This window comes from Syngnathus scovelli, chromosome 5 (genome assembly GCF_024217435.2).
Source record: "Syngnathus scovelli strain Florida chromosome 5, RoL_Ssco_1.2, whole genome shotgun sequence".
Lineage (NCBI taxonomy): Eukaryota > Metazoa > Chordata > Actinopteri > Syngnathiformes > Syngnathidae > Syngnathus > Syngnathus scovelli.
The window spans coordinates 5028668-5053458 of record NC_090851.1 but is presented as its reverse complement, the minus strand read 5'-3'; the positions used below and the strand labels follow the sequence as shown (position 1 = coordinate 5053458).

Sequence of the window (24791 nt, the reverse complement as noted above, 5' to 3'; positions counted from 1 at the left end):
GTTGGTTAATTCAGTCCCTGATCTTCTCTGAGCTTTGTGTCTGGGGGAAAAAAAATGTCCATTGCTCCTGTATAAGTGCTGTACATGTTTTGGAATAAATAAATTTAAAGCCACGACTGTATAAATCACCAAGTGGTTTAAAAAAAATATATAGTGACTACTTATCTCATTCAAATGTGTTACTTGGACTGCGAGTTCATTTCGGCCCACTCGTTTCTTTTGTCAGCCCACGCGGGCGAATCTCTGACCTCTGACCTTCAGCCCACGTTTCTGGGCGCTGCAATACAGGATCCCTCCCACGCACTTAAAACACCCACCTGTTGTTTCGCCAAACTAAAAAGAATGCATTTTAAAAATAAATTGCGCGACGGGAGAGTATGTGTATTTATACACGCAGAGAAAAGCGAAGATACAGTTTCCATGGAAACTAAAAAGTTTGGTCTGGTATGCAAACTGTTTCAAAACACAGGCTAAAAGAAACTTGTACACACAGGCGATTTGTTTATGGTAATTTTTTTTATCTCCAAAGATTGTGTGATTTTTGGACACAGCCTAAGGACACTCTGAAGACCTTATGACCATTAAGATTCTCATAATTATCAGCACGTGTAACTGTTATATAACCTCTGCTTAATCAGCACATAATGACTCTCAACTAACTTAATCACTTCTTTTGGCACTGGTTTGAATCTGAGGTCGGCTCAGGGTAGATCAGTGTCGTGAGGCATCGGCTTCTGCGCAGTTATCTTTAAAGTAAGGGACAATCGAGGAATTGGAATGAGATTTTTTATTTTTATTTAAATGATTTTTCTAATTCCACACATAGCCCCTCTTGCACTAAATTTAAAAGGAATGAAAGGAGTTGCTGCGATTGGCCAGGAAATAAACTCGCTGTGTTCACTCCCACAACGGCGCAAATGCCCATTTTCGAAATAATATGAAATAATGGAAAAAATACAAATACTGAATTAATAATTTTATATTCAAATTTTACTCACCTATAGTCCACCAATCCAGTGTGACTAGTGTGTAGACATATTTAGATTTAAATTTTATTTTATTCTTGTCCAACCAAGCCCCTCAAGATGGAAAGACCACATTCTTCAGAACATTTCGGACAGCACACGATTGTAAGTAGCTTTCCAAATTCAAAACCTTGGAAATTTCACAATAATATTGAAAAAATTCGTGACGTTTCGTGTCAAGCCTGAGTTGGCTACATGCTAAATCACAACATATTTCCACACAATGGGCAAAACAATAGCAAATACAAATTGGAAGATAGTCATACCTCTCTCTCTTTCTCTCTCTCTCATGATCTCTCTCGCTCAAACACACACACACGCATACACACACTCACACAGGCACGCACAGATCGAGGCAGATGCCCAAGCTCGAGGCAGCAGTGAAACGCTTCACCGTTATGGAGCAACGATGACCAAGCTCACATTGGAGACATTTACAAGTTTGTGCAAGACAAAGCACACAAAAAGAAGTTGCGAAAATATTAGAAAAAATCAAGCAGCGACCAGACTCAGGATGACGCCAATGACAGTTCCCGAATGATTCACACTGCCGGAACATCAAGGTGAGTGTCATCATTTATCTGGAGTATTGTTAACTTGAAATATGACCAATAAGTCGAACATAAAATAAATGCTATCTTGCCTACTTGCTGTATTGATCTAAATTTTTATCCAAATCTGAAAATATGAAACAATTTTGAATCCCTATTTAAACTCAAATATAACCCAAACGCTCAGAAACACGTGGATCGATAGTTCAACAAAACGTTCATCTGGTTGAGTAAGCCGACTGTAAAACATGTGGCTAGTGTAAACAGTGTAAAACATCTGAATGGATAAAATCATTTTACAGTTTAGGGTAGGGTTGGGGTTCGTCACCCGAAAACCTCCCCCCCCCCCCCCTCCACCCTCCCCCCACCTCACTCCTCTTCGTGCCTGTCGATTGTCCCTGCAGGCCGTGCATTGATTTTCAGCACTGGACAGCTCCCGTGGCCCCAATCAGGCCCACGTACGTCACACATGCCGCTTCGTTTGCAAACTGCCCCATCATAACTTGTGCTTGCATACTTTCAAGCATTGATTGCAGCTGACGGTGGAAACTCTGCTGTAATCTTCAATTGTCAGTTCATAAATTAGGATTCCTAATGTATTGCCTGTCTAAAAAAAAAAAAAAATCTCCAAAAATATTTCAATACCAACCCATAAATTTTAAATTCTTTAATGACTTGTTTAAACACATTATAATATTATCTCTAAATTGAATTTGAATATTGTGCAGTAAAAATACAGAGCTAATGGAAGCTAACATTATCTATTTAGTTATTTTAATTTATTTAATTGTAGGTTGTATTGTAGTAGAAACGGAGAACACAAAAAAATTATACTTTTCTATTTATTTGATTGTTTTTAGACTTTTAGCTATTATTTATATCATAGTCTGGGTTTTTAAGAGAATCATAGTGTTGCGTAAAGTGATCACAAGTATTTTCATTCTCCTGTGTTTTGTCACACGTTCATTCTCATTTTTTTTCCGCAAATACCATTAGATGGAGTAACATCCTCTGATGTCATAATCTCGTCATCTTAATCTCTACTGTCTTCTTTTCTCTTTACACTTTGTGCAATCTGTAAACATCTCACTTTTTCTCAGAAAGAATCTTTCACTCACACATTATTTCTCTCTTTCATTCTTCTTCTCTGTTTATCCTTCCGCTCGCATCATTAGAGTTCAGATTGGACAGTTCAGGCCGGGTCTCGCGGCAACCACCTTTTATATTGTTGTTTGGACTGGGAGATTAAGAGGCATAATAATCTGGTATTTGACCAGGGCTTTCTCCATCTTTTGCCTTGCATGAGATTATGGTTTCCCTGACAAATTTGAATAAAGCTGACGTCAAACATGCGGGATCTTCTCCCGATAAATCTTGATTAGATCACGTGGCTGCCGATTCGTATCGTGTGCCGCGATAGCAAAAAAAATACACAACTTTATTTTCTCTTTATCAAGAGAAACGTTACTATGGCAACACACACCACAATAAATTTACTATTCCCAACTGAAAAGTAAAAGTACCTCATTAGGGGTCGAAATATTATTTGACCTAAATATTTGAAAATAGAAATGAACACTGTAAAATGGTTTGCCCTCACTTGAACTGAATGAATCGTTATATTGATCAAGTCAAACTGGAAAATGTATAAAAAATGGAGTAGTTTCACAGATCTTTTATAGAGTTGCTCGTCTTTAAGAAAAAGGCTGAGCTTTCACGTAGAGGACATTTTCCTCCAGATGCCGGAGTCGTTGTGTTGACGTCATCCTCCTATTTGGGGATTATCCAGTTGAAAATCACTCGGGATCCGGCCAATCAGAAGCCAGTTGGCGACATCTGTCCTTGGTGCAAGTCTGGGAGAGTCACACACGTTACATGACGCTAAATCCCATCAAGATGTGTATTTGCGTGTATCCCAGAGTGTTTATTGATGATGGATATTGTTGTTGGAAATATTGCCAAAACCATCCATTACTATCTTGCTTTAACACAAGGCACTCACGTCGATGATGCCCTTTAGGATTGCATGCGATTGACCCTGCTACAGTATTGCTTATGCAACACTTTTTTGTTTCTGCTGCTTCTGACATAATAAGCCAAGCAAACTCACCCCTCAACCTTGTCATGGGGCCAACCAGCAGATCAATTGTTCCTCTAACAGTAGATTACCACTGATTCATGTCTTTTTTAGACCTTTGCCCCCACTGTTGCCTGTCTGGTTTTCCACCCCTAGTAAACTCCCTGAGGCAAACCACTAGAAGGACCTAATCAATAAGCTTTCATTACGCAAAACTGTCTGCCCTGTCCGTGCATTAGGGCAAGGCCAAATGCTTGATTTTTTTGGGGGGGGGGGGATATTTGGATGGATGCTTGGATAATGTGCAAAGCAGTCCCCGGCCTAAGCCACTTGATCAGTTGCCTTGAAAAAATGGATGAGTACCGATATCGGGTATTGATATTGGTTCGATACTAGCCTTATTTCAAGGTATCGAGTACTCACAAGGGTTGCTGACACCTGTAACTGATACCAGGTGCTCAAAACAGTCAGTAATAGTATATTTTTTTTTTTTAAAAGCCAAAACATCCCCAGTCTTGGTTATCAATAAAATTTCTGAATTCGAACTTTTTGTAACAATCCGAGAAAGGTCTCTAAGGTTACACATTTCTTTTCTGCTCCCAGAAAATGTCATGAGAAGACGCTGGTCCCAAGTGCGAGACCCACCTGAGCTCATACTGTATCTCAGTCCGGCAAGAATACTTTCATGGTTGGAACTGCCCGTCCCAACCTTCATTACTGCCCTAGCAGACATAGACTGATGATCACCATTGCCATGGGAGCAGTGCGAGTCAACAGGTAAGCTACCGAAAACGTGACGTACATACCAAAGTGTTGATTGATTGTGTGGCCTTTCCTGTGGCGAATTATTTACATCCCGTCGCTATAGAAACGACTCTGTTGTAGATGCATACATGTATCACTCACAGTCATGAGAAGTTGACCTCCGCTAAGGCCAAATGGACGTTCCTCTCATTTGATTGGCTGGAAAGTCATGACGTGGCGCCGGACTACTCCAGTGTGGGTGGTGGTAATGCACTTTACAAAAAAGGCATGACCTGCCACATACAGCACGGATCAATATGATGAATGTGGTGGCTCGCTGCCACAACTTGGACCCAAGTTCATGCAGACTGTGACGGTCCCACTGGAAAATGGGACTTTCCAGGAAACACAGGACAACACACGCTCACTTGGCATACAAAATAAAATTGTCAGTTGTCCCACAGTTTCGAAACATTAGTCACACTTTTCTTCTGTTTTCCAGATACAGCATTGTTTCCACAGACGAAGATGCCCTGAAGATCTCAGCCTTGGGCCTCCACAATGGCCACAGTCCTCTGACTCAGCAGGCCTTGACGGGGTTGTGCATGCAGACCCAGGACGAAGGAGCGGGAAAATATCCTGCAGGCCAAGAAGGACGAGGGGCTCTATCTCTGAGAGTGCCGGACGACTCCACGGTCAACAGCTGCCGGGCTTCGCCGTCATGTCGACACGCCGGCGCCGACCTGGTCACCAGTCGCCTGCGCAGCCGATTCGTGAAAAAGAACGGCCAGTGTAACGTCGTTTTTGATAACATGGAGGATAAGCAACGTCGATACCTGGCTGATATTTTTACCACCTGTGTGGACATACGCTGGCGTTACCTGCTGCTCATCTTCACCGCCACCTTCCTTTTGTCCTGGTTGTTTTTTGGTCTGGTCTTCTGGGGAGTGGCGTTGGCTCATGGAGACTTTGACCTTCACTTCCCTACGAAGGAAGGAGATTCTCAGAGCAAGTCGGAGGACAGGCGGGACCAGTGGCGGCCATGTATCCTACACATCCAAGGCTTTATCGGGGCGTTCCTCTTCTCCATAGAAACGCAGACTACCATTGGATATGGGTTTCGATGTGTCACTGAAGAATGCCCAGTGGCTGTGGTGACCGTGGTGGTGCAGTCCATCGTGGGCTGCATCATTGACTCCTTCATGATAGGCACCATCATGGCCAAGATGGTGCGTCCCAAAAAACGGGCTCAGACTCTGCTATTCTCACATCACGCTGTCATCGCCTTGCGGGATGGGAAACTGTGCCTCATGTGGCGCCTGGGGAACATGCGGAAGAGCCACATCGTGGAGGCTCATGTGCGCGCCCAGCTCATTAGACCCAAAGTGACCGCTGAGGGCGAGTACCTTCCTTTGGAGCAGACAGATATCGACGTCGGTTACGATGACGGTCTGGACCGGTTGTTTCTAGTGTCGCCGCTGGTGGTGGTCCACGAGATTAACAAGACCAGTCCTCTGTATGACCTGAGTAGTGCTGATCTTCAGAAGGAAGACTTTGAGATTGTGGTCATCCTGGAAGGCATGGTGGAAGCCACGGCGATGACCACTCAGGCCCGTAGTTCCTATTTGGCCAAGGAGATCTTGTGGGGTCATCGTTTTGAACCGGTGGTCTTTGAAAAGGGGAACCGCTACCACGTGGACTACTCTAGCTTCCACAAGACGTACGAAGTGCCAACCACACCACACTGCAGTGCCAGGGAGCTCAGTCAAAGGGAAGGTCACAGACGGGCGTCCTCGTCCTCCGCTTCGAGTTTCTCGCGGTCCCCATCACCTCTTGCTCCGAGGGCAGCCCGTCACCTCCTGGGCCTTCATTCCCCGAGCGCTTTCTGTTATGAGAATGAGGTTGCACTTTGTTGTGGAGACGATGAGGACGAAGGGGAGGTAGACAGCCTGGAGGTCAAAGGTGACAGAGGAGCAAGTTTGCAAGACAACCTTCCTGTGGGCTTCAAAGAGACATTTGTAAAGGATCAGATGGTTGAGATGCTGTGCGTGCTGGACACTCAGAACCAGATCAGTCTGGATAAACTGCAGCCCGATCTCCCTTTATACGTCAGTCGAGAGTCTGGAGTCTAAAGCTGACGGCAAGCCAAAGGCTAACCTCATTGCACTAATGGTGAATACAAAAAATCAGTTCACTTTTTGAACTATACAAGGAAGGATCGTTTTGCTGGTGTGTCTTGGCTGGCATCGGTTTTGAGAATTGTACATTTTCATTGATTGATCGAGGTATCGATTAACCTCCTTCGACAAGCTCATCTCAAAGACTTCCTTGCTTTAGTCAACGTGCGTATGATCTGGGAAGGAATCAAGCTTTTGCTCTTGACTTCATTTTTTTGTAAATATATTAGTGTTTAATTTTAATATGGAACTGATCATTTTAGTTCATACATCAGATGCAGCTGCTAGAAATATTGCATTTTAGGGTGCCATCACACCTATAGTTCACTTTTTCCTGTGGGATTCAGTCGATGGATTTGTAAACTTGGTCCTTGGTTTTGCTCTCTTTTCAGTTTCACACGGTAAAAAATAAAATGAGATAAAATAAAATAAAAAAGGAACAAGGTTTGGTGTATGCGCTCAAGATGTTTTTGGAAAATAATCAATTAACAAGTTCTAATTAAGAGCCATTACCAAACCACACCAGAGATTTTATTTTTAGATGATAGATTTTTGTTTGGTCCGCTCAAGAGTTACTGTGTTAAAGGAGCCATATCATAGTAATTTAAAAAAAAAAAATAGCTTTTAGCCATGCAAATTCCTGACCAAAATTCCCCCAAAGTGGTGTTTTTCTCCGTTCACTTATCTTGGAGTTTCTTCTGCAATGTGCTCAAGTACTAGTCAATAGTAGTCATTGCTTCATTTCTGTTTGGTGCATTAAATAAGCTTTTTTTTTTTTACATTAATTTTGACATGTCCTACTTTATGAGCTGTCATTGAACGCACCTCAATTCTACCGACGAGCGACTTACTTCCGGCTTACTTCCGGGTTAAAATAGCCACAAATTAACTTATATTTAAAAACAAATTAGATCGCCATTGTGCCAAAGGTAATAAATAATCATATACACGCATGTAATTGTCGTTGGAAAGCTTAAAATAGCATGATAGAGTTTCTTTAATACTTGAGAAAAAGAAACGCACTGATGGGTGAACGAATTAACTTGAGTTAGTTTCAAACTGACTTGGGGCGCCCATTAAAAAAAACACTTGATTTGTCGATAGTTTTGCCAGACAAAGCAGTTTTTACATAAGTGGTCTACACATTTCTAGTGGTCTTTGCTTGTTTGGCAAACCATTAAGGCTTTAGGTGTCCTGCTCAAACAAAATCACACAACTATTCATGTTTTAATGGAACGAACCATTATGTGTGCAAGCGTTTAAAAGGAAGCATGAATTCTCAGTTTTAACAGTTATTTCCTTACATTCAAACATCCTTTTAACATCACAAAAGTAGATGTCAAAATTTGCATCATCCGAAAAAAAATAGTATGAGTGAAGAGCAGAATTCAAATAACTGTAAAACATGTATGAGAAAATGCACTTTATTCTTCTTTTATCAGTAGATACAAACAGTTTGTTGTTTTGTATGATAAACAGCGAATAAAAACAGTTTTTACTGTTACACTTAAATGAATTGTCTATCCTTGCATTGTGCACAACATTCTTTCTTTCAGGTGGAAGGATCCATCTGTGCCCACATTTTACTTTCAGTTTGCATCAAAGGTGATTTAACCAAGGTAAGTAATGTGGATGCAAGATTTGTTGTGATATGAGAAAATTGAAACTAGACTTAATTATAATTAGTACAGAATATGACGTATTTAATTCATATTTGGTTTCAGAATAAATAAGTAAATCCCTTCATCTCTTCTCTGTTGCTAGGAAATCATTAGACAGCACGGTATATTATAAAATGCTGCTGATATTTATATGTACAGTATATTATACCTAAAAGAAACTAGGGCACAACAGTGCTAGAGGCTCCAAAACCAGGTTGGCATGATCAGGACAAGAAGGACAAAGAACCAAAATAACTTGTAATAATTCATATCCAAAAGTTCCACATTGGGATACATATGAACAAGTGCATTCATGTAACCCCTGGCCCAAAATATGCCCATTTTCCCTCAGGTAAAAGATGAAAATGGAGCAGAAAATTGAGGTAAAAGATGAAAATGGAGCAAAAATAATTCACTACATGAACAAAGTGGGAGATCACAGGGAGGACAGGTGACACGCTTTGGGAAAAAACATATAGGACAAAAAAGAAGTTATTAAGATGACAGCAAGTAGTGAATTTTAATGGGTGCTGTTGACGCGCCCCCATGTGGCTGAACCATGCCATTGAACGCCCAAAAATAAAAAGGCAAATTGTGCTTTTTATCCCCTCCTCATAGACCTGCAAGTGTTTCATTTTAGTTTGAGTTCATGCAAGAATCATATTTATGCCCTAATTTTTTAAAATGACATATTAGTTAGTAGTTCCTGCTAGACTGCAAAAAATAAAATCTAAACCTTAAACATGTTGACCATGACTCCCTTAAATATTATATTAGACACTATTTAAGAAAAACATCAAAAACACAACACAAAGGCGAATGGCATTTTATACACATGTGATGTGACAAGTTACTTAAAAATGATTTTGCATTAATCCAAGGAAAATAATATATAATTGTAACAAAAAATATAATAGGAGAAGCTCGACTAACTGTATAGTAACATCCCATTTAACACACCCCACACCACAGGATAATAGCTCAGTATAATCTTTCAAAGACATCAATAGGGCCTTTGCTTACTTTGATCGCAAGGGAGGAAGAAGGCTGATCACGTGTTCAGATTTCTTCTTAGCGCTCCTAACTAGCATAGCTTGTGTCAGGCAGATTTCCATCTGAGGATAATTAAATGTGATCTGCAAATTCGCCTCCCGCTGCTACTCAGTTTTACCTCAATATGTCCTCTGACAGTCATCATCTGACCAGATGAGGCGTCTCATCTCTTCATCTCCAGCTGTTTCTCCTGTCATGGCGTCCCATCGCTCTCCTGCTGTCTTCTGAAGTGCCCCGCAAGTTCTGTGAAGGAAAGTAGCTGGCTGACCTCTGCGACCTCTGTAATGGCTGACGAGAGGTCTACCTAATAAGGTGCTGTCTTCATCTCAGTGTGTGCTTTCATGTGTGTGTATCTGCTGGCTTTTCTGGCCTGACTGGACACTGGCGGCCCGAGGCTGTGTGGCCAGAGATGGTGACCGTGCGTGTGCTCGGCAGGGGACACTCTTTAGACACTGGGAAGCACGGGGGTGATGGCAATAATGCTGCTGATGGCGGTGGGGGGTGTCTTTGATTCCATAATGAGCTGTTGTGTGCTTGCCGAGCTGCGAGGCAGCTCGCTGGAGGAACAGAAGAGCTTTGTGCGTGTGTGAGAGCGTGCACGACTCCGCTCAGCAGAGGCCGACTGGCCTGGGAAGCACCACAGGGCAAACTTCTGTCTGTCTGTCTGTCTGTCTGTCTCTGCTTGTCTATCTGCCAGCTAGCCTGTCTGTCCGCCTGTCCGAATTTTTATGGGGAGCAGCAATGCTAAGATGAGCGAAACACAAAGTGATCTGTCATGTTACAAGTGTACTCTTAATTAAATTTCAACTTTTTATTTTATTTTACAGCGTTCGTTTTGACAGTGACACATGCATAAATTCTAAGAATAGTGTAATTCAACTTCATGGTGTGACTTGTATGTACACACCTCAATTAGCTACTTCAATATAATTAATGTAATAGGTCCAAACTAACTTTATTTAATGGCATTTTTTTTTACAGCAGCTATTTTGATTGACAGTAATTCAAGAAAAAATTAATGAATTAATGAAACAATAATTAATTATTTAAATTAGTCCAATTATTTTAATAGTTTAGATGCCTTGTTTGTTTTGTGTTCAATGAATTTTTATGTATTCTATGGGCATTGATTTTTTTCTTTTTTTTAGTTTGAGATTAGTTGTTATGTCACTTGTCTTGTTCATAGTAGATAAGAGAAACGACATGGACATTTTTATTTGCCTAGTGGTGGACTATCTGGTTTGGAAATACAATGCAGTATGTGTTTTTAAAATTACAAATTTGACAGATATCCAATTAATTTGGAAAGACTGGCACAAAACCACATGCTGTCATTGTCATTTTTCAGCATGCTTCAAAGAAACAAGATTGATTTGACGAAAATAAAGACTTTAAACTGCATGGAGACTTAGTTTTCAAAATTTTCACAATTTTGTAACCACCATGTTTTTGTTTTGTTTATTGAATTTGCAGTTTTTGATTGAGAACTTTGTCATGAGTAAATCCAAACAGAAAGCACAAGCTGATAGAACAGTTGTCTTTTAATTGTACACAATAATGCCTTGGAAATTAGTTTATTTTTAAAAAATAAAAACAAACACACCTTAAGTAGTAGAAAACTTATTTATTGTGGAAAACTTGAAAATTGCAACAAAGCATAAATTGTCACAAATTTAATTCTACTCAAAGTGTTAGTCAGTGTCAGTCATAGTTATGAAAAATATTTAAAAATCCAACATCACAAACATCACAAAAACATTGCAGTTTTTTTTCCAGTCTTTTATTTGATTCTTAATAGAGCAGCCATGCCAACCCAACATTACAAATTGCGTATGGGTGAGTCATTGACCATGATTCGCTGATTTGATTCATGTGACGTTTGCAAGCTGAGTCCTGATTGGTCGTTACCTGAGTCCTGAGCAATTGGCAAAATCCGTTTTTAAAGATGCTAATTGTCCAAGAAAAATAATGAAGTCATCAAGTTAATTGTAGACCAATTTGTTTTTATTGCTGAAATGGTTAAATAAATAAAGCATCACTTTAAATACAAAAAAATGACAATATCTCAAAAACCTTATGTGATAAAGAAAATTAAAAATAATAGAGATTGTCATCAGAGGGTTTAGAGGGACATAAAAACATCCGTGATTCAAATTTACTTTTGAACAGTGTTATTAGCAAATCAATACACTAAAGTGAGGGTTAATGTTTTTTTCATGGATTCCTAATTATCTAACTGCTAATATTGCAAACAATTTCCATGACCATCATGTCACAAAGTTGAAGATTAAACATTAAACTGACACACCACACTTCACGCTACAAATGGAAATGTAGAAGGGGGGAAAAAATTATGTGGGTGCCATGAACATACAACCCCGAGTCCAATCCATTATGCCCACTTTGATTCTGGTCTCTGCATGCTTGCCACTCCAATGAGTGTGTGTGTGTGTGGGGGGGGGGGCACTATGTGGCAGCTTGAGACCAATCAATGAATCTTGCGACATCGTAATCAGGGACATATTTTAAAAAAAAAATGAGATGGTGAAAAAAAGTCTGTGCAGAGCTAATTCAGAATGATGTCCCTGTTGACCCCTCATAAAATCTGACCCCTCTGAACTGTAGGCAAACATCATTGCACATAGTCTAGAGGCAATTTAATTTTTTTGACTTTATTGAAGAAACAATCGAGAAAAAAATGAGACTACAAGAGACACGAGGGAGGGCAGTCCCCAAATCGTCACAAATTTCTTTGCCCAGATATCTCATCCGTCTCTTTGTCCTGCTGCCTTTCATGTCGTTCCTCCGCGAAGACAACAGAGTCTTTCATGTGGACGTCTTTTCCTCAGCACCCTCGGGCCCTCTTTTTCCTCTTTCGTTCTCTTTATATCGCACAGACTGACTAATTAAATGTTCTCCTGCAAGTCTGCTCCAGCCCTCCCATTTTCTTATTTATTTTTGTTTGATAAATCTTCAACGCCATACATAAGATGGCTGACTAACAAGCTACATTCAAAATGGCTGAACAACACAAATCCCAATGACACCAAGAGCTTCATTATTTAAAAAGATCCCTTTTTTTTTGGTAAAAATTATTTCTCCATTTAAAAAAATGACACACTTGGGCATTTGGAGTATGAATTGAAATGCCTCATTTGGCAGTATGACTTTTCAGCGCAAATATTTAACAACTAATAATTATAGAAGCTTGTGTTTTTTAGTACCCAAGCACCATTGGTGATGTTGACTAAAAAACCACAGACAAGCAGCAGCAGCAAAAACATGAGAGCAATTTTAGTAGACTTTCTACTCATGCCAGCGTTTCATATCTCCTCCCTGTGGCAACATATTTACAGAAATTGACCATCTTAGTGCAATATGTGTTGTCTGTCTGTAGCCTCTCATATTCACAAGCCAGCTAATTGCTTAATTGGATGCTGATTGAAGTAAAGCGATTTCAAAGAGGCTCAGACTCCAGGGTTGCCCTAAGTTCATCTGCTCCTAAATACCTCTTTTCATTTATTTACTTGCAGACTTTTGACAGCAATGATGTGGAAACACAAAGCAAGTCCCAGAAAACAGGTGAGCAGTGATTTGTTGTTATCCGATGAACTTCTTTTTACACTTGTATAACAATAAAGAATGAAGCCAACGTTCTAAATCTTGGTAAAGTCTGCGCAAAATACAGACAAATCTTGATTGTAAAGAGATTCCTTGTGAGAATTTTATAGAAAGGCTGGAAAAATAATGGCTCTTAAACTGGCAAATCGGCGTACATGACTCTTAAACTGGCATGTGTGGCTGCAGGGCACAAGCGTCATAAAGTTGCTGTCAATGGTGCCATTGTGTGTGTGTGTCGTTATCATCCCCATCTTCATCACCACCATCGCATTCTGCTTTTCACCGGCATTTTTGCATGTGAGTCACAGCAACAAAAAAGTGTTCAGTGTTTTTGCGTCTTTTTATTTACAATTGACTTGAATACGATGGGGAAATTTTTTTGGGGTATTATTTATGTGTTCTGTTACAGTTAATAGTTGTGATACTTTAGCTTGTTAGCCACCACAAATCAGTTAGTCCAAACACGCAAAAATGAAACGCGAATGAGTTGAAAACAATGCGACCTACATTTACAACCTAAAATATAATCCTTGTTCCATAAAATTATATTCATTCATTTGCTTTACTTCATCGCCTTTTTTCCTGGCTGTACAAGACTTCCATGATTTCCAATAAAAATTTGAGAATGTTCAGTCATCAGACCACAGCACACTTTTCCACTTTGCATCAGTCCATCTCAGATAAGCTCGGGCCCGGAGAAGCCAGCAGCGTTTCTTGGTGTTGGATTAAAAATTAGCTTTTGTCTCACACGGTGGAGTTTTAACATGCACTTGTAGATGAACTGTGTTTACTGACAATAATTTTCTGTTTTTCTGAGCTGACATGGCAATATCCTTTTATAAGATGTCTGGTTTTTAATGTAATGCCACCTGATGGGTCAAAGGTCACGGTCATACTTGTTTTGCCCTTTGCTGCATACGTGCAGAGAGATTTTAGATGATATTATGGAGCGTAGGTCGGGTCCATGAATTCCTTGCCATACTTTTCTATAATATTGTATTTTTAGTATGGTGTTGATCATTTCTATATTTGTGACGTGGATTTAAGTCAGGTAAATTCTCATTGAAGGCCCGCCAGTATTATTAACAAATAAGATAATCAGCATGATTAATATCCATCCCCCACTCTCCTCTCCTACACCCCAAAACTTTTCTAAATGTCACCCTTCATCCGCTTGTTGTTCTGTTCCCCCTGTCAGAATGAAGTTAGTAGCAAATAGATGCGGGCCTTTCCAAACAATAGTCCATTCATGATGCCCTTGCAATGCAATGATGATCCCGCTCTGGCCTGCACCAGCCTCCACAGCTGCACTGGAATGTAATCCAACAAGTTCTAACCCCCCCCACTCCCAACATCCAACCCTCCCTCCGGCTGCCTCCTCCATCGCTACCATGGCCACCACATCACCAGTGCTAACACCATTGCAACCCAAGTCCCCATACCCCCGCGTCCCCCCCACCACCAAAAGGAGGCAAGAAACTAGGAGGTGGGAGCTGAGGGGGGGGAGCACAAAGAGAGGATTCATGGTGGGTCACATACACTAGCAGGAAAAAAGAGCGGCACCCATTTAGGAGTGGTGCAGCTGCACTAATTCATTGGGTGAAACTGAGAGGAGGCAAAAAAGGAGGGGCAGAGGTCAGAAAGCAGAATCATTTTTTATTCGTCTCGCTGCATCATCCACAAACACCTGCATCCCTCACTTCCTACGGGGTGAAGAAAAAAAAAAAAAAAGCAAAGCAAGACCCCGGGCCTGTTTCTTCACCCACGTGTCACCGTCTCATGACCCGTTCCCAATGTGACCCTTGAGTTTTTTTCCCAGCCCTTTACAACCCACACGTCCAGATGACATAAGGCCCTCCGGCCAACACAGTCACGGTAACCCCACTGTCATCTTCAATCATACGACAACCTTAAAAAGCTTTCAAAACTCACATTATGTACTCTTAACAAGGTCTAGTAATGTGTGGAACTGGTAGTCCAAATATTTCGATCACATGTTGTTGTTTTTTTTTTTAAACTGATAGCCGGACTTTGGAATTCCCCCTGTGCAAAATAACTTCTTCTGGTTCCACACAATCAAAGATTTTTTTTTTTTTGTGATTCATCAATAACCTTTCATAAAAAAATTTACAAAGATCTGTAATGTGTAGTAAACAAGCCACCTAGCAGAGAGATTTTTTTTGTTTACATGTGACGCTGCCGTGTTTATGCTAAAGTAGCATTGTAGGTTGAAAATAATTAATTACTGTAAATTGTGAGAATGTGTGTTAAGGAATGCATAATCTGTTTTTCTAAATTGTGAGGGATAGCTCTGGAATGCATCCTCAATTCTTTGATTATCTTTTGTTTCCATGGCAACAGTCTAAAACTCCTAAGGGGGATTTAATATTTGTTGAGGCTCAATCTAGCAAATCACATCCATCTATTATCTGACCCACTTATCCACTTTTTCGCACAATCAACGGAATTCTTGACACTCAGTTCATCAACGACTCAATTATCATGCCTATCCCGGCTTCCGAGATTTTCCGAGTCAAACTATAAATTCCGAATGCTGGAAAATCGGCATCATTTCAGACCCCTTTTGTCACCATTCGGAACAAATGTCAGCATTCTTTTCACCGCAGTGACACGAGAAGGAGGAATGCCTCTCCACCAATTATACATCCATTTAATGCAGAATGTGACCCGGCATGTGAATATTTGACTTCCCCCAACTACATCCGTTGCGTGCTCTCTACTATTGTCCACTTTCTCTCGATTTTATTCTACCCCAGCTCTTTTTCTCCATCCAACGTCACACATTTCAGGAATTCCCTCCTGACACTAGGAGAGGGTCTTTTTGTCTGCTGTGTGCAATACGAGCAACTCGGCCCAAATGTCAATCATACGCAATTTCACTTACACTATTTGACAACAATAACAATGCGGAAATTATGCAATAGTATTTTAGAATAGAATAGAACAGAATAGAAAAAAAAATATTGTTAGAAGCAAAGTCAAATGCCACATATGAACACACCAATGGCTTCTCTGAGATGGATAGACGTAAAGTGGAAAAGTGTTCTCTGGTCTGATGGGTCCACATTACTAATTGTTTTTAGAAATATGGATTTTTGCTGCAAAGATGACGGTATGGGGTTTTGTTACGTACCAATGTCACGGGTAACTTGCAAACCTTTGTAGCTTTTTACAAGCCAAATTATTCATACTTGAATGGCGTCAGTTTGGTAAGATTGGGACCAAAACATTTCAAATGATTTGATGTGCACCTGAGGCGTGACCTTTTCACCTCCCATCAGATCATGAGACCTTGTCATTCCATCATCTTCCCTCTTATCCCCCCCCCCCCCACCCCCTCCCAGGAAGAGCTGTGTCTCAGACTCTTGTGACACTGTGGTTGGTGTGTGTGTGTGCGTGTGTCTGTGTAGATGGAGAGGCTCATTACTGCAAGTCACATGGCAGGTTAGCACAGGCACTGATGCACCATGTGAGCTCTATTTTCCTTTTTTGCTTACAGCCACAACCCCCCCCCCCCTCTCTCTGACCACAAGAAAAGTTACAAAATGCATGTGAACGTTTTAATATGAAGTTTTTACATGATAAATCATGTTTACGTGCATGACAGGTGGACATTGTGTTTTGTAGATTTGTTTATAAGGGTACACATTTTATTGATTGGGTTGATTTAGGTTAATTAAGTTGAGTCACATTAGTTGAGTTTAGTTCAATTTAATGGCTTGCATTAAGATGAGTTAAATCGGGTTGAGGTAAGATGACTTGAATTTTGTTGAACTAAGATGATGTGTTTTTTTTTTTAAATGTATAGCTAAGGTGAATTTTGTTTTGTTTGATTAGGCTGAGTAACGATGAGTTGCATGTTTGCAGAAAAAAAGCCAGCCATTCAATATTAAAATCATAACTCCCATCAAGTGATAGTATATAGCTAATGTGCAGTGGTGTGTTTTCCAAGTAAATTTAAATGTGACAAGAGGGGATGAAGAAGGCCTGTGTTGCAGCTTGAGCATGAGAACAACCTGCAGGCGAGGAAAAACAAACCACAACCATTTTATCAACGTCATCTTCCATGCGAATCGGTTTGCTTCTTTTAATGCTACAATGCCGTCAACAATTTTTTATTAAAAAGAACTCAAATGCTTCGGGCCAATTCTAGCAATGCCGTGGCCCGCGGTTATGAATTGAAAAAGAAACTTTTTCTTTTGAGTGATTGATGTCTCCAAATACAGTAATACACGCATATATAAATATAAATAAAATGTAAATACAACTAGTGGCGCGTGATTCTTTAAATATTTTCAAGCGCGTGATGATTTCTTTCACATCGTGATTTTTTTTACGAGTCATCTACACTTCTTGCAACACAGGATTTATGCGTTTTAAATAAAAATTAACGTTTTATTTATTCTAAATTTAATTTTAAAACATTTGCCTAATTTTAAATGATGTTTTTGTTTGGAGGGAAATACATTTTTATGAGGGGAGCTGCTAAAAACAACGAAAATATAGGAATCAAATTATGTCGTGTCTCTTGATAACTAATTCAAAATAAAACGATTACACTTTTTTACGCTTTTTTTCATAACTTTTTATAACTTCAAAAAACATTTCACCCGGCATCCTTGCGTTTTCAAATGTATTCTGTGACTACTGCACTTTACTGTGAGTGCGAAATGCATTTAATTATAGCGCAAATCCATAAAGCAAAAATTAAAACTTGTCAGGGCGTAACAAATAAAACCAAATTGCTCGATTAATGCACCCAAATAAATGACCTTCCACTTGGTGTCCAGTGTAATTACAGCGCGCGCAGACCCACAGTTGGCTCCCTGGGGGTCGTGCACATCCAAGTGCATTAAGTCAACTTCTCTGCGCAAAACCGCAGTTTCCTCCCCTGCGCACGGCGCCAACCTAAAGAGCAAACACTTTCAACACGCTCTACAACAAAAATACATCACTCACTTCCAGGCCTGGTCCGATGAGTTGATCAGTGGGGTGCAACCTGGAACCCCACCCTACCCCCTCTTTTTCCCCCCTCCCTCACCTCCACCACCAATAACACCTTCACCCCATGCATCCTCCTCATTATAAATCCAGAAAGTTGCAAAAAAAGGTGTCGCACGCAGAGAGCAAGCAGGCAGAGACATCCATTCTGCTGAGGAGGAATTTCTCTGTGTGCGCGACCAGTGTCAATGCTCGGACATAAGGGGAGAAAGGACGCACACATCGCTCTCTGTTATCATTTTTTCCCCTCCTTTCCTCTCTTCATGTTTGTAGCACAAAACTGCTTTTTGTTCCCCATTTTTTCATTTACGAGGGTTAATGGATAGAGGCTTGGGCGTTTGATCACATGGCTACAATTCACCTGAGACGCAGACAAAGAGAGCAAAGAGAGACGAGCGAGAGCCATGATAGACACAAGGATCATTGTTGCGCTCCCTGCAGTGCGCCACGAAACGCGCGCGTGTTCGCGTGCGTGCGTGCGTGTGTGTCCTTCCCAAGTAGGCCACGCTTATCTGCGCAAATCGCGGCCTTCCAGCGGGTACAGATCCGCGAAGTCACGCAAGACGCACCGCATCAGTCTCGCTCGACTCTGAGAGGAACGTTCGAATTAAATCCCAACGTGAAAAGAAAGAAAGAAAAAAAAAAATCTCCCCCAGTTGACAAACATGTGAATGTGAGCCTGTTCTTCTTTTCAATGGTCGCTTCTTACCAGCGACTGTCTGCTTAAACAACCAACGAGTCTGTTTTAGGATGAACAACTGAGTCAATAGTTTGCATTTTATTCAGCACTTTGACCTGCAAGTCAACAAACATTAAGGGGGGAAATGCGGAGTGTTCCTATAGGGAGAATTAGCTATTGATCTTCGTATTAGTTTTATTCTATTTTTGAAAATGTCCTCATAATTAATTTCTAAAGGGAGCTAAAATGCTTATAAAAAGCTACGTTGCATATTTGCACTCTAAATTATGATCATTCACGAAAAAAAGAAAAACAAGATATAAATCTAGCTAAACAAACACTATGTTGTACTGGGTTTGCAAAACTGAAATTGAATCCCCAAACATTGGATTAGCACCCCTGGGACATTACGCGCTTACATTCATCTTTTAGGAAATAGAAATATAATGATAGAAATATAATAAAACAAATTCATGCGTCATTGTTTTTCTCTCCTTGCATTAAACACACTAACTTTCAATATGATCGATATGTATAAATTATATTGATCAATTTAACATTCGTTTGAGGGGTTCTATATTACAATCAACACATTGGACACCACTATTCAACAAAGACATATCGAAATAAGCTTTTGGAGATTTTTCCTTTAGCCCGATTGGAGCTCTTCACCGTACACCCCCAGACACCTGTCGAGCTTCATTTTCTTCGTTTTCATGACGGTATTTTAATCCTAATAGCTGTAACTCGACATTTCCTGTCTGACAGCCAATCAAACCGGAGAAAGCCAATTTGGGCTATTTCGATTCCCCTCCCTTTTCTGATTTAATGCGGCCGCAAGATGTAATAAGTCAGTGGATGATTGTTTATTTGTTTGATGTAGCATGTCAACACTCGCAACAAAGCTGGCCTTCTCCGTCCACTAAATGGGTTCACTGTGGACTCGTTTAAAGCGACTCTCATGTCACATCTCACCTCTTCTCCGAGGTTTGGAACCGTTGCAGCGACGTACGTACAGGCCCTTCGTTAACGCCATCTCGCTCTCGTCCAATCAGCTACTGGCAGGGCGAAGCGAGAGCCAATTAAATCTGCCCGGTTGCGCGAGGGTGGGCGGGGCCAACTGTGTGTGCTGGAATGCTGCCTCTCTGGGAATGTTTTCCACTTTCAATCTCCCTTTTTTTTTTCTCCCTCTCGCAGTCCTTCTCACAAGGCGCTCTTTAAGCTCCGGTGTCGCCACACAGAGCAGCCATTCATCGGCTCCACTGCCAGCCACACGCACTCCCATGTTGAACCACTGCGCGTCTCTACAGGTAAGTTATGTATTTTTTTTTTTAAAAAAACAAAAACAGTTATAAAAGTCAATAAAACGTTTAGTTTTAAGCGATATTTATTTGCTGGATTTTGTCGGATTTTTAAATTTGATCTGATGAAGTTTTGAATCCATTAAATTGGCGACACGAGATTCCATTTAACTTGTAGCATAACGCTTTAATTTTTAAAATTTACTGAGCATGATCAAATATTGTGATTTAATTAAAACTTTGAACGTCATTTTGGTATAACTAGTTTATCGTATGTTTTCCTGCAGGTGTAGCGGATTTCGATGCGTAAAAAAGGGATCTGGCCACATTTACGCACCACTATGGCTTCGTATTAAAAGTCCACAGTACCGGGAAGCTTCGAAAACTCCACATAGTATATTAAAAACTCTTTAAAATCATTTTAAAGTTGTTGCTCAACAAATTTAACTTTAAAAAAAAATGTCCGGAGAGGAGCACAGCATGTCCGAAGCGGAGCTGAGCCCTGGAGGTTCGGACGACGTTCACTCACTCTCCCCGAGCCACGCCGGAGCTCCACCCGGTCACGACTCACCTCTGACCGGGCCCCCGCCTCAGCTGACTTCGCTCTGCGTAGCGGACGCCTCGGGAGACGAAAGATCGACGGTCAAGTCGGAGGAGGACGACGATCGCTTCCCCATTGGCATCCGGGAGGCGGTCAGTCAGGTTCTCGACGGCTACGACTGGACCCTGGTGCCCATGCCGGTGCGCGTCAACAATGGAAACAAAGCCAAGCCTCACGTCAAGCGGCCCATGAACGCCTTCATGGTATGGGCCCAGGCGGCCAGGAGGAAGCTGGCCGACCAGTACCCCCACCTGCACAACGCGGAGCTGAGCAAAACCCTCGGAAAACTGTGGAGGTTTGTACGAAAAAGAACACAGCACTCATACAGTAAGACTTCATTTCCTGCGTAATTTGCGCCAAAAGGAGCAAAATTAGGAGTCCAGATTAGTGGACGCAAACAAGACAAACAGCAACTAACGCTTGTTGTTTGTCCGAGCGTGTTTAATTTGTGTTTCAAACCACGAAAAGTCATTTGAGCAACCAATTACGCGCGCGTCTCGATTTACGCACGGCGCCAACGCGTGCTATTTGCGCATATTTTAACTTCCACATTAACTTAGGAGAGTAAAACCACTCCTTGTTCTCCTTCCTGCAGGCTGCTCAACGAGAGCGACAAGAGGCCATTCATCGAGGAGGCGGAGAGGCTGAGGAAACAGCACAAGAAGGACTACCCGGAGTACAAGTACCAGCCCCGGAGACGCAAAAATGGCAAACTGACGCCCGCTAATGAGTCGGACAGCCCGGGCGAGGGGGAGGCCAGCCACTCCCAGTCGCACTACAAGAGTCTGCATCTGGAGCATAATGGAGGCGCGGGGTCACCTCTGGGCGACCTGCACCACCATCACCATCACCACCACCACCCTGCGAGTAGGTGACACTCCATTGGCCTAGGACAAAATATATTAAGTGTTGGGATCGACTGGCACATCATTAATTTCAGAATTAAAAAAGTAATGGAAACTTACACATTTCCTCAAAGAGTCATAAAGGCCCACAAGTAGTCAGGTCGTCACTCTTGACCATCATTGGTGGGTTGTGAGAGCTCATTACTGTAGGTTTGCCACAGAAAATTCATAAAATTTAAGTTACTTGATATAATGTCCAACTATCTATGCCGGCGACATATAGTGACAGGTAGACCAATGTCATGCTCTTCCTCTAGATAGCACACAATACATGGTTAACCGTGTTATTATTATGTGGGTATGCCGTGAGATTGTTTTTTTTAATTTATAATACGTCTCAGTGATATTTGGGAAATTGACAGACATAACTGAAATGGATTCACTAGATAAGTCATGTACCTTCTGCCACCTAGTGGAAGAGAATTTCATTTTTCTGTCTGGCGATTGTATTTTTGACTTGTTAATTTGAATACCATGTAATCTGGTGCATCTAAAAAGTAAATTGTTTTATTCTATTTATCATGATGTTAAGAAAACACCAACAACTGAACACTACTTTACAAATACACTTTATTGGATTTGAGCAAGAGTTGAAGTCGTGATGCAAAATTTGAGCATTTCAATTCAGTGATTCTTTTACATGCCACTAGAGGGAGCCCACGTACCATCAGTGGTACTCATACTACACTTGGAGAATTATTTATGTAGTGTATTTATTTTGTAAATGTCATAATCTAAAGACAATTTATTCAGCAATGGACAGTAAATCTAATCCTGGATGTGTTGCTAAATTAAGCATATCTGTCGCTTTCAGGTCAAGGCCACAGCCCCCCCACACCACCAACCACCCCAAAAACAGATCTCCAGTCAGGCAAACTGTCAGACAGCAAGCGGGACGGGGCTGCAGGAGGGGCCGGTGGAGCAGGGGGCTCCAGGGGACCCCTCGGCGTAGGTGGCGAAGGGCCTTCCGGCGGTCCTTCGTCATCCGGCTCCAAGCCCCACATCGATTTCGGCACCATGGACATCGGCGAGATCAGCAACGAGGTGATGTCCAACATTGAGCCTTTCGACGTCAACGAGTTCGACCAGTACTTGCCCCCTAACGGGCACCCCCAGGGTGCCGCCGGAGCCTCCGCAGCGGGGACCTCGGCCTCATCCTACGCCTACGCCCTTGCCGCGGCTAGCGGCCATTCGGCTTGGCTCTCCAAACAGCAGCAGCAGCCTCAGGGCTCGCCCACTCCCGCTGACCACTCCAAGGCCCAGATCAAAAGCGAGTCCGGGTCCGGGAGCCATTACGCCGAGGCCTCGTCGTCGCCCTCTTCGGGCGCGCACGTCACTTACACCCCGCTCAGCCTCCCTCACTACGGCTCTGCTTTCCCCTCGTTGGCCTCCAGAGCTCAGTTTGAATACGGAGACCACCAGGCCCCTGGGGCGTACTACACCCACTCCAGTCAGGCCCCCGGGCTGTACTCAGCCTTCTCCTACATGGGCCCGACACAGAGGCCTCTGTACACCACCATAGGCGACCCCTCCAGTGTGGCCCCCTCCCACAGCCCCACACACTGGGAGCAGCCTGTTTACACCACACTCACAAGACCCTGAGGGCGGAGTCCAGGAATATATGGGAAGCGTGTGAGCGCAGCGTGTGTTTGCTAATGGGAGTTCGCGTGACTTGTGCGTGTGTGTATGTCTATGCCATATTGATGTCATATTAGAGGTTTTTACTTTTTTTAGCTGATAAAATGCATCCAAGGGGGCGCAGTTGTTCATTGTGGGGTCTGCAACTAATTTAGAAGATACATTTGGAAACTATGCGTGCCATCCGGAATGTGAGTGAAGATGTACAGCAACTGGAGAGGAGGAGCCAATAGATTGTTTTCTATACATGAATGATAACCCAGGAAAGGTTCACAGACTGACATCATCCCGTTTATTAACCAAACTAAAGGAGTCTTTTTTTATCTTTTTTTTTTTTTATATGACTAGTGTCATTGATATTGATATAGTAGAGTAACTTTATTGTGACTGACATGATAATATACTTAACACAGCTTCACCACTGCTTCTGGTTTCGTTCAAACTCGGCGCCCAATTAAGGGTTATTTTTGGTAACGGTGACTTTTTTCCTTCGGCGATAACTCTTGTCTGTCTGTGTGTTTCTGTGTCGCTATCCTTTTACTACTTTTTTGATCTGAAGCGTTTATGGGAATAATAGGAAAAAGAGAGGGAAAGACAGCTTCTATTTCACAATTTTGCTCCATCTTGGATACTTTACCTCAACTCTTATTGCCATTTTGTGCCAATAGCAGAAAAGGCTTTCCACGCCTGCTCATTTAAAGAAAACTATCTCACTTTTTTCCCTTTTGTAACTATTTCAAATCTCATCGCTAACGTGTTGTAATGAGCAGTAGTACAAAGTTCCCTTCAGATAATTGGCCAGCTTTGGGTCCTGCTTAAGGATTACTTGGAATCACATGTACAATTGTTCCGCACGTTTTCTATAGAGCTGCCCAAACAGGCGATCATACTTCCTTTCTGGCAATGTGAATAATATTCAATACCACGGGCTTTACTTTACAATATTTGATGCAAACTTTCACATTTTATACTGACCCGCTTCCCATGCAGTTGTTTTTTTTGCTATGACAAGTATGCCACAACTTTTGCTTCCTCCATTTTTTGTATAATTCTGAATAGTTTTGTAAAGTGTTTGCCAAGTATTTTGCTTCCTTACAAGAAATAGCAATGTTGAAATATTATTGTTGTCATCTATTAAATCAATTTATTTATAAAAAAAAAAAAAAGTGAGGTCTTTTTCTTTCTGTCAGTGTAAGTAAAGAAAAAAAATGTTTTATGTGGCGGTCACATTTAAGATCCAACACACACTGCACTTAGCAAATGAAGGCCAAAAAAGTAAATTATAAACACGCTACTGACGTGTGAACTGTAATAATAACACAAGCAGTGCCCCAGCAGCTTAAGCTATTTAGTGTGTTTGTATGCACAGTAGGCTAAAATGAACTTCTAATTCCTAGCATTTAATCGGCTGGGGACGGCGTGTTACTCCAAAAAAACAAAGAGAGCCATTGAGCAGGCGAGAGGGATAGAAAGTGAGAAGGGGAGGGTGTTAAGCAGGGAACAGGCCCAATTTCAACCTTTTAGTAATGGCCTTCCTCGCACGCCGAATTCTCATTTCCACCGGAATAAATGCATGTCTGATAAAATTAATCTTAAAAAAGGTTCAACAGGGGGCTTCATATCAAACCTGTTCCTTTATGTGCTTAGCTTGTTTTAATAAAGTGATGTCACTTATATCTAATGGGGGTTACATTCATAATTGAGGCATGACCAAAATATATATATTTAAAACCAAG

The 24791-nt window shown here is 41.5% G+C and overlaps 2 protein-coding genes across 2 annotated transcripts; both read left to right on the top strand.

The window, feature by feature from the left end:
- Positions 1 to 1375: 1375 nt before the first annotated feature.
- LOC125969220 (ATP-sensitive inward rectifier potassium channel 12) lies at positions 1376 to 7018 on the top strand. The gene is made up of 3 exons (XM_049721095.1): positions 1376 to 1588; positions 4257 to 4430; positions 4900 to 7018. Exons 2-3 carry the CDS (start codon positions 4339 to 4341, stop codon positions 6527 to 6529), a joined length of 1722 nt encoding a protein of 573 aa, XP_049577052.1. The 5' UTR covers positions 1376 to 1588; positions 4257 to 4338; the 3' UTR covers positions 6530 to 7018.
- A 2494-nt stretch (positions 7019 to 9512) lies between these two features.
- Positions 9513 to 24222, top strand: LOC125969222 (transcription factor Sox-10). Its single transcript, XM_049721098.2, has 6 exons — positions 9513 to 9600; positions 12822 to 12870; positions 19808 to 19920; positions 20199 to 20807; positions 21108 to 21379; positions 22232 to 24222. Exons 4-6 carry the CDS (start codon positions 20371 to 20373, stop codon positions 23017 to 23019), a joined length of 1497 nt encoding a protein of 498 aa, XP_049577055.1. The 5' UTR covers positions 9513 to 9600; positions 12822 to 12870; positions 19808 to 19920; positions 20199 to 20370; the 3' UTR covers positions 23020 to 24222.
- The last annotated feature ends 569 nt before the right edge of the window (positions 24223 to 24791 follow it).

What these genes read in the sequence shown, in the direction of transcription:
- LOC125969220 (XM_049721095.1), top strand. Translation starts at nt 4,339, where the DNA reads ATGGTTGGAACTGCCCGTCCCAACCTTCATTACTGCCCTAGCAGACAT. An exon ending in GGAGCAGTGCGAGTCAACAG is followed by an intron (nt 4,431 to 4,899) that starts GTAAGCTACCGA and finishes TCTGTTTTCCAG; the next exon opens with ATACAGCATTGTTTCCACAG.
- LOC125969222 (XM_049721098.2), top strand. Translation starts at nt 20,371, where the DNA reads ATGTCCGGAGAGGAGCACAGCATGTCCGAAGCGGAGCTGAGCCCTGGA. An exon ending in ACCCTCGGAAAACTGTGGAG is followed by an intron (nt 20,808 to 21,107) that starts GTTTGTACGAAA and finishes TCCTTCCTGCAG; the next exon opens with GCTGCTCAACGAGAGCGACA. An exon ending in TCACCACCACCACCCTGCGA is followed by an intron (nt 21,380 to 22,231) that starts GTAGGTGACACT and finishes TGTCGCTTTCAG; the next exon opens with GTCAAGGCCACAGCCCCCCC.